The sequence below is a fragment of the Mauremys reevesii genome, linkage group 19 (assembly GCF_016161935.1).
Source record: "Mauremys reevesii isolate NIE-2019 linkage group 19, ASM1616193v1, whole genome shotgun sequence".
Taxonomy (NCBI): domain Eukaryota; kingdom Metazoa; phylum Chordata; order Testudines; family Geoemydidae; genus Mauremys; species Mauremys reevesii.
In genome coordinates, this window is record NC_052641.1 from 8,707,680 (window position 1) to 8,721,722 (window position 14,043).

The following is a 14,043-nucleotide window of genomic DNA, read 5'->3' on the forward strand; positions in this document are numbered from 1 at the left end:
GGGCTCCTAGCTGCGAGTTCCAGCCAGGCTGGGGAAGGACAGGACTTGTCCTTCCCCTGCATGGCTGCTCTCGGGGGGGGGGGGGGAGGAAATCAGACCCACCTCTGGGTGCCTCCCCATGCTGTGGGAAGCTCTGGCGTTGGGCAGCAGCCCCAGAGGTTCCTGCAGCCGGAGGAGACTTGTGGAGGTGGGTCTGATCTCCCCCCGAGAGTGCAGGGGAAGGACAAGTCCTGTCCTTCCCCAGCCTGGCCAGGACTAGCAGCTAGGAGCCCTCAGCTGGGGCAGATCAGGCCCAGCTCCATGAACCTCCTGTGGCTGCAGGAAGCTCAGCAGCTGCTGCCTTCAGATCCCAGCTCTGAAGGCAACACAGAAGTGAGGGTGGCAATCCCATGACCCCCCTATAACAGGTTTGTGACACACACACACCCCCCACGGTGGCCCCCTTTTGGGTTGAGGCCCCTGCAGTTATAACAGCCTGAAATTTCAGATTTAAACATCAGAAAACGTGAAATTTACCAATTTTCCAATCCTATGGCCATGAAATTGACCTGAATGGACCCTGACTTTGGTAGGGCCCTAGGCATTGTGATATCTGGGTGATGCTCTTATTACAAGCAACCAAGAAATGCTCAGGCCAAGATTATTCCTTTGGGTGGTCACAACAGCAGCAGCATCTTCTGCGAGGATACAGCCAGGCGCCTGTTCCACTGTTACTACTGGGGTGGGATGGGGGGGCGATTGCTAAATCCACTGAAACAGTTCAGAGCAAATGAAAGCAAATTCCTTCTAAGTGTTTTGAAGCAACAACTGTTGTAAACGGAAGAATGCAAAAGGGGGTCAGTTTTATATTAATTTAGTAGCAAAAAAAAATTCCTAAAAATCTTTGAAGTTAGACTCCACTGGCCCTCATCATCTCTAAAGTTTGACTTTAATTTAAAAGTCCCTACATAAAAACAGCAAGTACTCAATGCATCCTACTCCTCGGGTGTCAGACCTACCTGCAAAAACCAGTTTATTTACTTTTCATTCCGGTTAGCCCTGCAGCGCCTGGAAGAGCCAGCCGGATGCTCGTGTGACTCATGCATCTGACACCAAAATTGCTAACTAAGCAGCTACTGCAGAATCTCTGTTGCGATCTGTAAGCCAGGGAGAACCTAGCTGTATATTCGCACCCCAGGAAGCGCATGATGGGTTGGCAGTTAAGAGGGGGAAAAAGAAATCACAAGGCATTTTTGCTTGTGTGCCGAGTATTTCTCTGGAGCGTGGGCAGCACAAACATGGGAAACCACAATGCCAGTTTTTAATCAAGGGAATTTCAAGATAATCTTATTGAAACGCGGCTAAAAGATTTAAGACCATAAGGGACCATTATAATCATGTCATCTGATCTCCTGCAGAGGACTGACTGGAGACCCTCCCCAGTAGGGTGACCAGATAGCAAATGTGAAAAATGGGGACGGGGGTAATAGGAGCCGATATAAGAAAAAGACCCAAAAATCAGGACTGTCCCTATAAAATCGAGACATCTGGTCACCCTACCCCCCAGGGAGTCCTGGGCTATCTCCTTTAGAAAGTTGTTCTGTTACTGGAATCTTTGGTTTTATTTGTCATAAAGCCAGGTCACCGATGCAGCTGTGGCATGTTTAAACGTGCGCCCCTTTAACACCAGAGTTTTTCAGGGCAGGGACTTCCTAGTTCCAAAGCCTGTTTGGGGACAGACAGTCTGAGAGGAGAGCAGGTCAAGGCACAGCTGGTGATTTCTGCCTGACAGCCAAACCAGGACACCCAGAATGGTGTTTAGCGTAAACAGCAACACAGAAGGGTAATGCACTAGTTAGCCTCTCCCTTCCAGTGACTGAGGTTCCCAACACAATATAGATCAGCAGCGAAGCAAGCTGGACGGGCATCAGCCTACTCCCCCACGTGGGTGTTTGGCCCAGTAAGTGGCAATCTGACCAGGAACGGAGTAGCCAGGGACACGGTGCATCAGAAAGCTGGACGAGGCTGAGGAAGCATGTGCAGCACCTGTTCAGAAAGTGCTGTGTTCCAAGCAGCAGCAGCCTTCCAGATAGAATGTGCTAATTCGCCCCAAAGAATGCTGGGTAAAAGTGATCCCCTTCCATTGGGTAGCTCCCACCTCCAGGCAGATTTTACTCCTGCTGCGGCCAGGGCCACCCAAAGGCCTCTGGGGCCCTGGGGCAGAATTTGAATTGAGACCACTTTCCCCTGCACTGTCAAAAACATTACTGCTGATGGGATACCCGGAGGGGCGGGGGGGAGTTGCAGAGAAAGACCCCCCAGCACGCACCCTACACTGGTGGCTCCTGTCCCGTGGGGCTAGCCCCAGGTCCCGCTCTGCAACCTGGCACATGGTGTCACACTGCCACTCAGGTTTGGCTTGGCCCCGTGCACCAGGCCGCAATGCCACACATTCCAATTTGGCCCAGCGGCTCTTCATCATGACAGGACAAAAGGACGGCCCGGTCAAACCTGCGTGGTGCTGCAATCCAAGCACCAGCTTGGTTCGGGGACCCCCTTAATGGCAAACGGCCCCCCCTTTTTGTCCCGCACCCAACCCCGACCAGCTCTGGCTGCAGCTAAGTAAATGTGGAGTAAGACCGACCCTCTCCTCCAGCCCGAGGTCTGTAAGTAACCCCCCTGCACTGGTAAGGGCCAGAAACAGGTTTGATGGGGGGTATGGCTAAGCAGAGCTGGGTGGGGTTTTTCCCCCATCTCACAAAAATCTGAGATTTTGAAAATCTCTGCCATGGATGACGATAAACGTCAAAAATATCAAAAATTTTCAAATGAAAAAATCCTAAGAAGCTTGGTTGGAGTTAATCAGAAGGTTTCTTTTAGATCATTTCTGCAAAAAAACCCTGGTTTTGACCCTTTCACATTCAGAATTTTTGTTTTGCCGTAAATGAACTTCAATTTCCGAACAAAAAGCGGCCTTGAACCAGAAAAGTGGATTTTTTTTTTTATTTCAAAAGCATCAAGAGACGATTTCCCAACTTTTTCAACTACAGGGAGTTCATCAAAACAGACCCTTTCCTGCAAGACGGTTCAGTCTTGACAAATGTGCATTTTTGGACGAAAAATGCTTCAGGCCAAAATCAGCTCTATAGACAAGTTTGCCAGCAGCCCCTCCCCACCACTCAGCCAGGATCTTACTGCTGGCTGCCTCACAACAGAGGGTCGGTTTTGTTTCTATTAAGATTGCCCAGACCAGGGTGGAATAAATGATTAAAGAAAAAAAATCCCCTCATTGTTACTAATGGGGAACAGTTCCTCTTTCGTTAGCAGCTGCTAATTATGGACCTTGGTCTCTCTCCAGCAGTGTGTGTGTCTGGCTGGCAATTTCCCCTAAATCAAGGGAAAGTGGTAAAAGCCCAGGATAACGTAGGGGTGTGCGCATGCGTGCGGAACAGGGGAACGAACGCCAGGTCATGTAGCTGGATGGGCTTGCGGATTAAATCAGAGCAGGCCCAACTTAGGCCTTGCAGGCCAAGCCTATATCCAAAGTCTGCAGCTCCAACAGCTCCTCGTCCAGGACACAAGTTTACTAGCTCTGGTCGCCGGAGATCTCCAAGCACTATGAGGAACTAGGGTGACCAGATGTCCCAATTTTATAGGGACAGTCCTGATTTTTGGGTCTTTGTCTTATATAGGCTCCTATTACCCCCCACCCTCTGTCTCGATTTTTCACACTTCCTGTCTGGTCACCCTATGAGGAACCCTAAGGCCCTTGCCTTTGAAGTAGGCCAGGCTGATCGGACCTAGGACAAAGCTGCCTGCTGTCCGCCTCCACCACCACCCCAGTTACGTACCCACCAGCGATGGAAATTCTTCACTGTGGGGCTGGACTAGGGAGGTGGTATCAAGCTGTCCGAGCACAGCAGTTAATGAGCAGTGATTACAAAGACAGCAACGCACCTGCCTGGCCAGCTAGCTCCCCGATGTTCCCTTCTTGCCCTTCCACTTCCCTCTTGGCTTCGGGCCCCGAGAGATACCAGGGAACAGAAGGCCTTGGTCACTCGGGCAGAGCATGAAGAGCAGCACTAGGTGGGAAAGGAATTCCAGGGTGGGGTGTGTGTGATACGGGTTGACAACTCTCTAATCACGCAAAACCGAACACCCTAGCCCCGCCCCTGCCCCGAGGCCCCGCCCCTGCCCCGAGGCCCCGCCCCCACTCACTCCATTCCCCCTCCCTCGCTGGCTCGCTCGCCCCCCACCTTCACTGGGCTGGGGCAGGGGCTTAGGGTGTGGGAGGGGGTGCGGGCTCCGGCTGGGGGTGCAGGCTCTGGGGTGGGATGGGAATGAGGGGTTTGGAGTGTGGGAGGGGGCTGCCGGTTGAGGCGGGCGTTGGGGTGTGGAAGGGGGTGAGGGCTCTGGGCTGGGGATGAGGGGGTTGAGGTGCAGGAGGAGGCTCCAGCCTGGGGCTGAGGGATTCAGAGTGTGGGAGGGGGCTGCAGGTTGAGGTGCAGGAGGAGGTGATGGTTCTAGGAGGGGCTGGGGCTGAGGGATTCAGAGTGTGGGAGGGGGCTGCAGATTGAGGCAGGGGGTTGAGGTGCAGGAGGAGGTGATGGTTCTAGGAGGGGCTGGGGCTGAGGGATTCGGAGTGTGGGAGGGGGCTGCAGGTTGAGGTACAGGAGGAGGTGATGGTTCTAGGAGGGGGCTGGGGCTGAGGGATTCGGGGTGTGGGAGGGGGCTGCAGGTTGAGGCAGGGGGTTGAGGTGCAGGAGGAGGTGATGGTTCTAGGAGGGGCTGGGGCTGAGGGATTCGGAGTGTGGGAGGGGGCTGCAGGTTGAGGCAGGGGGTTGAGGTGCAGGAGGAGGTGATGGTTCTAGGAGGGGGCTGGGGTTGAAGGGTTCAGGGTGTGGGAGGGGGCTGGGGAAAGGGGGTGGAGTTCGGGGGGGGGGGGTGAGGGCTCTGGGCTGGGGCCAGGGATGAGGAATTTGAGGTGCAGGAGGGAGCTCCAGGTTTGCGGGGGAGGCTCAGGGCTGGGGCAGGGTGTTGAGATGCAGACTTACCTCAGGCGGCTCCCGGTCAGCGGGGCTAAGGCAGGCTGCCTGCCTGTCCTGACATCGCGTTGTGCATGCCCTGGAAGCAGCCAGCAGATCCAGTGCTAGTAGCCTGGAGGGGGCCAGGAGGCTCCATGCACCAATCTAACCCACAGGCACCGCCCCCCACCCAGCTCCCATTGGCTGGAGTGTGGAGCCAGTGTTCGGGGCAAGGGCAGCGCGCAGAGCCCCATGGCCCCTCAGCCTAGGAGCCGGACCCGCTGGTCGCTTCCAGGACTCAGCGCAGTGCCAGGACAAGTAGACACTAGCCTGCCTTAGCACTGCAGCACTGCCAGGGTCCCTTTCCGACTGGGTGTTCTGGTGGAAACCCGGACACCTGGTCACCCTAGGTGTGACTGATGGCTTTCCCCCTGCAGAGCTGCTTAATGAGCAGCAACTTCCAGCCTGGCCCCAGGAGGAAACACCAAGAGAGAGGGTGAGCGCGGGAAGGGCGTGGAGAGATGCATGTAAACGCCATAGTGTGCCTATGGCAGCAGGGCCTCACCCCACGCACAGCCCTGCCAGCTCCCCATTCCCAACCTGCAGAGGCCTGTGACGGAGCTAAGCTCTGCCCTGCAGGGACCTGTTGGAGCATGAACAGGGGGGAGCTGGGATGGAAATTTTAAAAAGCAGCTAATATCTGCTGAGTCAAGGGAGCGGGGAGAGGAGGAGGAGGAGCTGCTGCTTTGAGCACCTCCATCCCTGGCAGATTATCACAGGCAAGTGCAATGAGACATCAGTGAGGATTACAAGAGTTGAAATCTGACCCACAATGTCTTAAAGGGAAAGGGGCCTGTTTGTTCAGCTAAGCCTGGAAAGCTGACGATTTTGTTCTGGCAACTGGCAGACAGACAGAGCTGCAGTAGCTCTCACGTGAGCCCAGAAGCAAGTGCACTGGTGGCCGAGCACAGGCCTGGGAGATCTAATCTCAGCTCCAGCACCTGTTTGCTGTGGGGCCCGGTTGGGCAAAGTCATTTCATTAGTTGTATCATGGCCGTCCTGAGATCCCCAGTGTGCTGGGCGCTGTGCGTAAGAGACCGTGCTTACACGAGCGGACAATCTAAGCAGACAAAGGGAGGGAGGGAAAAACCAGAGCCACAGGCAGGGGAGTGACTTGCCCAGAATTGCACAGCAGGTCATTGGCAGAGCTGGGAACAGAGCCCTGATCACCGGGATCCCAATGCAGTTCCTCATTGGCTAGGCCATACCGCCCCTCCCGGCCCGGCCGTACTGCTCCTCCCGGCCCACCATCTTCTGGAAGAGGAACAAGTGTCTGAATCCTGTGTGCAACTCCCCAGCCTGCCCAGGAGCTCCGCTGAGAGGAGTCCTCTGCTGCTGAAAACAGCTAAAATCAAATTAATGCTATTTAGTGCCTAGTTACAGTTCTCCTAGTGATAGGGAATTTCAGGACTCCTGGAGGTGGGTGCGAATCTCGCTCCAAGTACAGGGATGTTACTTGCAGCCCTCTGGCAGCCAGACCTCAGGTGGGGATGGGCAACTGTTTGAAACAATGGGAACACTTCTGCAGTTTAGACTGGAAGCTCTTTGGGTCAGGGACCATCACCAGGCGCATTTCTCTGTCCTGGCATTCTCCATATAAATACACCCATTGCACCGTGTTTAACACCAATAGACCCTCTACCAAAACAAGACACCTCCACTACACACGCTTCTCCCTTCGTGGAGAAGACAAGAGAACGAACACGTGACAGATGCGTAGTCACATAACTTGCTGCACTGCTGGTAGGTGCTCAGATACTACGGTGATGGGCACGGTATAAAAACCTTCATGGAGTAAAACCGGGACGGCACCTGGCTGGCTGGCGGGCGGCTCTGTAGAGAGTTTTATATGCTACCATGAGGCTAAAGGGCTCAGTGCTGCTGGAGGTAGCTACTTGTGAGGCAAGAAACAGAGGCCCTGACCACCAGGGGTCATTAAGGATCGAGCAAGGTTTACAAGTAGGGGGCACTGGTTCTGGCTGAACGGTCTATAGCAGAGATGCCCAGACTGTGGGGAGCAAAGGAACATTTGGAGGGGGTGCGGCGAGTCCTCACCAGTGGCAGGAAGGGAGCCCCTCCCAGCTCTGCTCCAGCCCCGCTCCCAGCTCTGCATATGGTCCCAATCCCACACCCGCCCCCAGCTGCAGCCCCTTTATCCCTCTCCACGGCCCTGCTCCTGCCCCTGGGAACCGCGGCCCCGCTCCTAGCCCTGGCTCCAGGGGGCCATAACCCTGAAAAGTTCAAGCATCACTGATCTATCGCAAAGCAGGGTTATGTTCTGCCTCCCTGGCTGGCCTCCTCACATTAACTGGCGGAAACACGGTGCTCTCTGCTCACTGGCCTGCAGCCCCTGCTGGTATCGATGTAACACCCACGCTGCGGGGGTGAGATGACGTTAATCCCCGTTTATGCATAAATTGCAGGGCTGTAAAACGCTTCAAGGCTCGTGAAAGGCGCATGAGCTGCTCCTGACAGCAGCTAATTCAATTACGCAGTAACACTGATTTTCTGCTGGCCTTTCCAGTCCTCCCAGCAACCACCAGCCCACCCAGCTCCCACTCCCCCTCTCCTGAGACCAAGTGCCACGACACCCTGTCAGAGCATGGAGACAGCAGGGAGGTGGGGTGGGGAGGGGTAAATGACAGGAAAGTGGCTCTTTAAGACTGAGCTTTGATCACTTTAATTACCCCTTTGGGGGAGAAAAATAATAATTAAATCTGGACGAGCAGCTTGCCTTTAACAAGCACTTGCCTGGCTGGTTCACACATTGTAACCAAGTGTTTAATAGCCAACAAAGTGTTTCAAACTCCCTCGCAGCGAGCTCTGGCTCCCCTTTCTCAGTTCCCAGGTGATGGGCCCTCAGCACAGGCTCAAGGGGGGTTCCAGGAAAGAGCACAGAGCCGGTGGCACCTCCAAGCCATTTCTCTCCTGGACTGTAAGCCAAGGACTTCAGTCAACCTCCTCCCCGCCCAGCCCCACCCGGTGCAAGTCAGTCTCTCTCCTCCTGCACTTTAACCCTTCTGGGATCTGAACTCCATATATCACAGGCCTCACTCCAAAGTCGGTGCCGAACGGCAGAGGTACCTATGGGCCCCCAAACTCTCCCTGAAGAGGTCCTAGGCCCTTACCAGCTGGTCAGGTTCTGGGGAGAAAGGAAGGAAGGAAGGAATCGCTCCCTCGAGTCACCCACCAGATTCCTCACCCTGATGCTTACATATATGGAGATATATCTATCTCACAGAACTGGAAGGGACCCTGAAAAGTCATCGAGTCCAGCCCCCTGCCTTCACTAGCAGGACCAAGTACTGATTTTTGCCCCAGATCCCTAAGTGGCCCCCTCAAGATTGAACTCAACGCTGGGTTTAGCAGGCCAGTGAACATAAGAACGGCCGTACTGGGTCAGACCAAAGGTCCATCTAGCCCAGTATCTGTCTACCGACAGTGGCCAATGCCAGGTGCCCCAGAGGGAGTGAACCTAACAGGCAATGATCAAGTGATCTCTCTCCTGCCATCCATCTCCATCCTCTGATGAACAGAGGCTAGAGACACCATTCTTTACCCATCCTGGCTAATAGCCATTTATGGACTTCACCACCATGAATTTATCCAGTTCTCTTTTAAACACTGTTATAGTCCTAGCCTTCACAACCTCCTCAGGCAAGGAGTTCCACAAGTTGACTGTGCGCTGAGTGAAGAAGAACTTCCTTTTATTTGTTTTAAACCTGCTGCCTATTAATTTCATTTGGTGACCCCTAGTTCTTGTATTATGGGAATAAGTAAATAACTTTTCCTTATCCACTTTCTCAACATCACTCATGATTTTATAGACCTCTATCATATCCCCCCTTAGTCTTCTCTTTTCCAAGCTGAAGAGACCTAGCCTCTTTAATCTTTCCTCGTATGGGACCCTCTCCAAACCCCTAATCATTTTAGTTGCCCTTTTCTGAACCTTTTCTAGTGCTAGAATATCTTTTTTGAGGTGAGGAGACCACATCTGTACACAGTATTCAAGATGTGGGCGTACCAGGGATTTATATAAGGGCAATAATATATTCTCAGTCTTATTCTCTATCCCCTTTTTAATGATTCCTAACATCCTGTTTGCTTTTTTGACTGCCACTGCACACTGCGTGGACAGTGCTCAAACCACTGAGCTATTCCCCGCCCTTAACAGTGCCATTCACTATCTGGACCGCACAGGGGTTTGTTTTGTTTTTGAAAACATCCTCTCAGTCTGGAGTCCAGACAATGGCAGGCCAACTAGTCCTGCTTTCTCCTCTGACTCTCACCCCGTCCACAGCTCCTGAGGTCACCTGCCAAGGGAAAGATGGCTGGTCTGGACAATGAAGTGCAGAATTCCATGTGGTTCGGCTCCTGTCTGAGCACGGGATGCTCCGGGACCTAGTCCTGGCATCCCCTAGGGCAGCTGGTCTAGTTTGCAGATGCCTTAAGCTGTGCTCAGTACACCCTGAAAAGGCCGCCAAGGTCCTAGTGATTGTGGGGCTCTGGCAACAACAGGGTAGCTGCCCCATTTGTGCCCTGGCCTTTCATCCCCACCCTCTGGATCTCACTGGTTGCCACTCAGATTTTGGACCTTTCACTGTGTCCAACTTCAGATCAAAGTGCTGAGTGAAAAGGTGGGTGTCTCAAGTGCCACCCCTGCAAACTGGGATCCAAGAGCCAAGCTGGGTCCTTTCTGGCATGAAAAGCACATGAGATTCTGCCATCTGAAGCCATTCAGGCTCTGCATGAATCCAGCTTGCTCTCCCAAAGCAGCGTTAACTCTGCAGAGCGGACAGGAATGAAAGTAGTAACATCCCATCCACCTTATTGTAGCCAATCGAGTCAGCAGAGATGGTTTTTAATAGCCAGTGACAGATCAGATGAGTAAGAAGGGGCCCCTATCAGTGTCACTGTTTAGACCAGGCTCTCACGTAAAGTGTATTTCCATTAATGAGGCTTTCAAAGATCCTACTAAATCCTGATCCAGGAGAGCCACCCCCTCCAACTCTGTCTCTAGTGGGAAAACAGCCATTTCATCCAAAGCAGCAGCACATGCAAGCTGCTATCACAGGGCAACTGGAAGAATCCAGGAACATGCCGGCCAGCCTCTGATGCCTAAGGGACAGTTTTGGAAGGAGCTCATTCCCTTTAGAAACAGTTTTGCTTATGAAGGTGTTTTCTCAAGATCATTGGGGACATTCGCATGAAGATACCAGGTTTAACTTGTGCCAGACCTGCCGACTTACCCGATCTCTCCCCCACACCCATTTTCATCTTCTGTTAGCACTGCAGACCCAATGCAGCTACGGGGGAGAGTGATCGATTTCATCTGGACTCAGGGATCAACCCCCTCCTGTCCAACAACCAAAACCAACCCACCACCCTCCCTCAAGCAAAGTTTTACCCCAGAGGCGAGGAACCCGAGACTCCATAGAGCTCACTAGGGACTTGGTTACGGCTCTCGATTTTACACGGAGGATGCTCAGGTACTGCAGTGTTGGGCAGCCATATGGAATGACCCAGTAAGTTCAAATTCTTACACCACAGGGGCTGCTAACATGCCCCAACAGATTGAACACAGACATGGCCGGAATGGTCTTTATTAGCACGAGGAAGCCAGCCCCCGGCTTGACTCAGCTCTCAGGGTTACTGATTTAGATATTGCAATATCCCCCAGGAGGGCCGGTCATGGCCCAGAACCTCATGCACTGCGCGCTGAATGCACACACAAGGATACACGCGCAGGACGGCCCTTTAGCAAACACAAAGTGCTTTACTTTTAAGCAGAGCCTGTTTGACACGGAAACAGCAGAGACACAAAGAAGCTTGGAACCGCCCCCCCCCATGGCATTTCCTAAGAGGATCGCTTCTTGGGGCCAGACGGCCCTTGGGGAGGGAACAGTTCTGATCTTGCACGTATTGCTAGTAACACCACAACATTCACAGCTTCCCGGGGGCAGGGGACGGGGAAGGAGGAGACCAAGATGCACAAGGTCCAATCTCTCGGTAGGAGGCCGCAAGCCCCGCACTTACCATTGTTGCAGTGACGCACGCAGTCCTGGAACACCGCTCGCCATTTGTCCTGCTCCTTCCCGGTCATCACGCAGAAGTAGTAGTGACGGGAGTACGGGTGCCAAAGGATGAGAGGAAACTGGGTGGGGCACTTGAGGATCGGGGCATTGCCGGATTTGGGGGCTGTCCCTGGTGAAAGAAGAAAGAGATTCCAGCACAGGCCCGTGACTCGAGGGAACACTGGTTGGAACTGGCCGGGCAGGAGGCCCACATTCTGGATCCAAAGGCAAGGCATGGGTGAAAGGTGTCAGATTGAGTGCCACGGAGATGGATGGCCTCAACAGCCTGACCACAGAGTGGCTTCCTGCACTGCCCTGCTACGGGGGCTCAACCCAGACCCGTCATATGGGACCTAAGGGGAGACCACTCTCCAGGGGCCATTCAGCTGCTGCGGAGACTGCCGGCAAGAGGCCAGTTAGCTCTAAGTGGGTGCTACTAGACCAGATTCTCTCTCAGTCTCACAAAGCCCTGCCCATATCATGCTGCATTTTAATCTAAGGGGGAATATTTCCTCTCATCTCGTTACTTCCAGCCTCCACTTTCATCATTTGGTTGCATCCCTACTCTGGGTCTTTGTGTCGCATCAGCTGGCAGGAGAAGCCCCAGCCCAGGGGGCTGGCACCAGCCGTCAATGGGGATGTTCGCGTTCCTGGGACTGGCACGGGACTCACACCCAGCCAAGGGCATGGCAACGAGGCCTCCATCTAGATCTGCCTGCAAAACAGCTCCACCGGAGCTTTGATGAACCAGAGTCAGTGGCATTCCTAAACCGGCTGCCCCAAACTAAGATTGAATGAGGGGGGTATTTGACAGCAGCCTTCAATTACCTGTGGTGGCAGATGACAGAACAAGGAGCAATGGTCTCAAGTTGCAGTGGGGGAGGTCCAGGTTGGATTTTACGAAACACTATTTCACTAGGAGGGTGGTGAAGCACTGGAATGGGTTCCGTAGGGAGGTGGAATCTCCTTCTTTAGAGGTTTTTAAGGTCAGGCTTGACAAAGCCCTGGCTGGGATCATTTAGTTGGTGTTGGTCCTGCTTTGAGCAGGGGGTTGGACTAGATGACCTCCTGAGGTCTCTTCCAACCCTGATATTCTCTGATTCTAAGATATGTACTTGCCCCAGTCTCCATGTGCTCCAGAACTAGCTCTGGAGAGATCCCAAACCATCCCCCACCTCCCTTTCGCCTGAAGTCGAGGTGGTGACCCAGACTACCCTGCCAGTTCTCAGGGAGCATCACAGCAATGTGGTTGCCCACTGGAAAAGCAGAAGGGAGTGACAGGCCAAAACCGAGGGGGCAGCTCCACTGCAAACCACGAGTGGAGTGGCCAAAAGGAACAGCCGCAGGGAGCTTGAAGGAGCAGCTGAAGGGCCCTTGGCATGTGCCACTGGATGACAGATCACATGAAGACTTGTTTTAGCTACCGAGGAGGGACGGGTGATGGGCATGCTGCGTTCCCACCTGGGATCACCAGATTTTAAGGACGAGAGTCCCGGAGGAGAAGGAAGCAGTAGGGGAAGCACCTACATCTGGCAGAAAGAAAACCAACCAACTAGAAGCAGATTTCCTGCTGGGGCGTTTAAGAGTCCCTTCAACAAGGTCAAACCCGTGGGGGTAGCGCTTGCCTGACAGCGAAGAGGACGGGAGGGTCTCAGCCTGTGGGCTGAGAACAAGTCTGCACTGTCTCTAACACAGCATTTAGATGCAACCCACGAACACTTTTCACAGCAAGGGCAATATAGCCCAGGGTCCTGGCCCCATAACCACCAGCTCCTCCATATGTTTTAGGGACACAGGTTCTATCCGCATGGGATTGACCACTGGCCCGAATCCAGTGCCCCCAACCAAACCCTGATATGCCTTTAGGAGAGAAGCAGAACCCGGCCATAGCGCATTGCGCTCTGAGGTGAGGAGAAACTGCAGAGCCTTGCAATTTGGCAGGCTGCTCAAGGAGTTTTATGCCTTATACAATGGAACCCTCCAGATGGCTGCATCTGTCCTGCCCTCTGTACCAACCACTGCCCACTCAGGCGGGCTCCCCTGCTGTCCTGGCTCATACGACTCAGAAGGAGGCTCTGTTATCCCATTGGGAACGGGCTATTCCTGGCCAACTTCCTTCAGCCAGACGCCTTTTCAGCCACCCCTGCTCCTGCTGGAATCTTCTCACCCTGCCCCACCCCCGGAGCTATTTTACGCACTGGCGGAAGGACACCTGAATCAGGCTCGGTTTATTTACACACCGCTGTGCTGAGGCATTTTTCCGCAAGACACAGCTCAGTCTGCACCCTGCAGCAGCCGCTCTGCTCTGAAGAGAGGTGTTCTGCCATTACACCCCTTGGGAAAGAGCCCCTGGAGTGGGAAGGGAACGTGTTCTCGCCAAGGCACGGGGAGGGTTTCTACCAATTCCCAACCCCACAAGCCTGCTCCTTAAAAACTAGGTCATTCCATGCAGTTTTAGAAATCACCAAAGATTAACCTGGTTTTAAAAATCTGGGGGGGCGGGAATCCATGCACATAACCAGAACCAGGACTGCCCAGCGATGCTGCAAGGGGTGGCTACCAGGGTGGCTCATCTGAGCCAACCAAAGCCAGCTCGTTTCGAGATCGTAGGGGATGAGCTCACAGTGATCAGATATTCAGCATTGCTCAGCTCCCAATCTGCACCTAAGTGCTTTTGAAACCCTGGCACTGAGCCCTTGAAAACCAGCCCTCCCCTCCTCCCCAGGCCTCTCACCGCTCTCCAAACAAGAGGGTGGGAGGAGGAGACTCGGCCAGAGAGGTTTCTCATTTGCTAAGGGAAACGGTTTCAGAGAAATCAAGTGACCGGCTCTGGAGAGCAGAGGCTAGAAGTGACAGGCTCCCTTCCCGGAAAGGAGCAGAGACAGCACCACAGGGGCCCTGGGGGA

At 53.7% G+C, this 14,043-nt stretch overlaps 1 protein-coding gene across 1 annotated transcript in view; it reads right to left on the bottom strand.

Moving 5' to 3' along the window:
- NIBAN2 (niban apoptosis regulator 2) overlaps positions 1 to 14,043 on the bottom strand; it is a 99,027-nt gene that overhangs the window by 19,687 nt on the left and 65,297 nt on the right. The window contains exon 5 of the mRNA XM_039506736.1: positions 11,100 to 11,267. Within this exon, the coding sequence (XP_039362670.1) occupies positions 11,100 to 11,267 (168 nt within the window). The remainder of the gene's footprint in view (positions 1 to 11,099; positions 11,268 to 14,043) is intronic.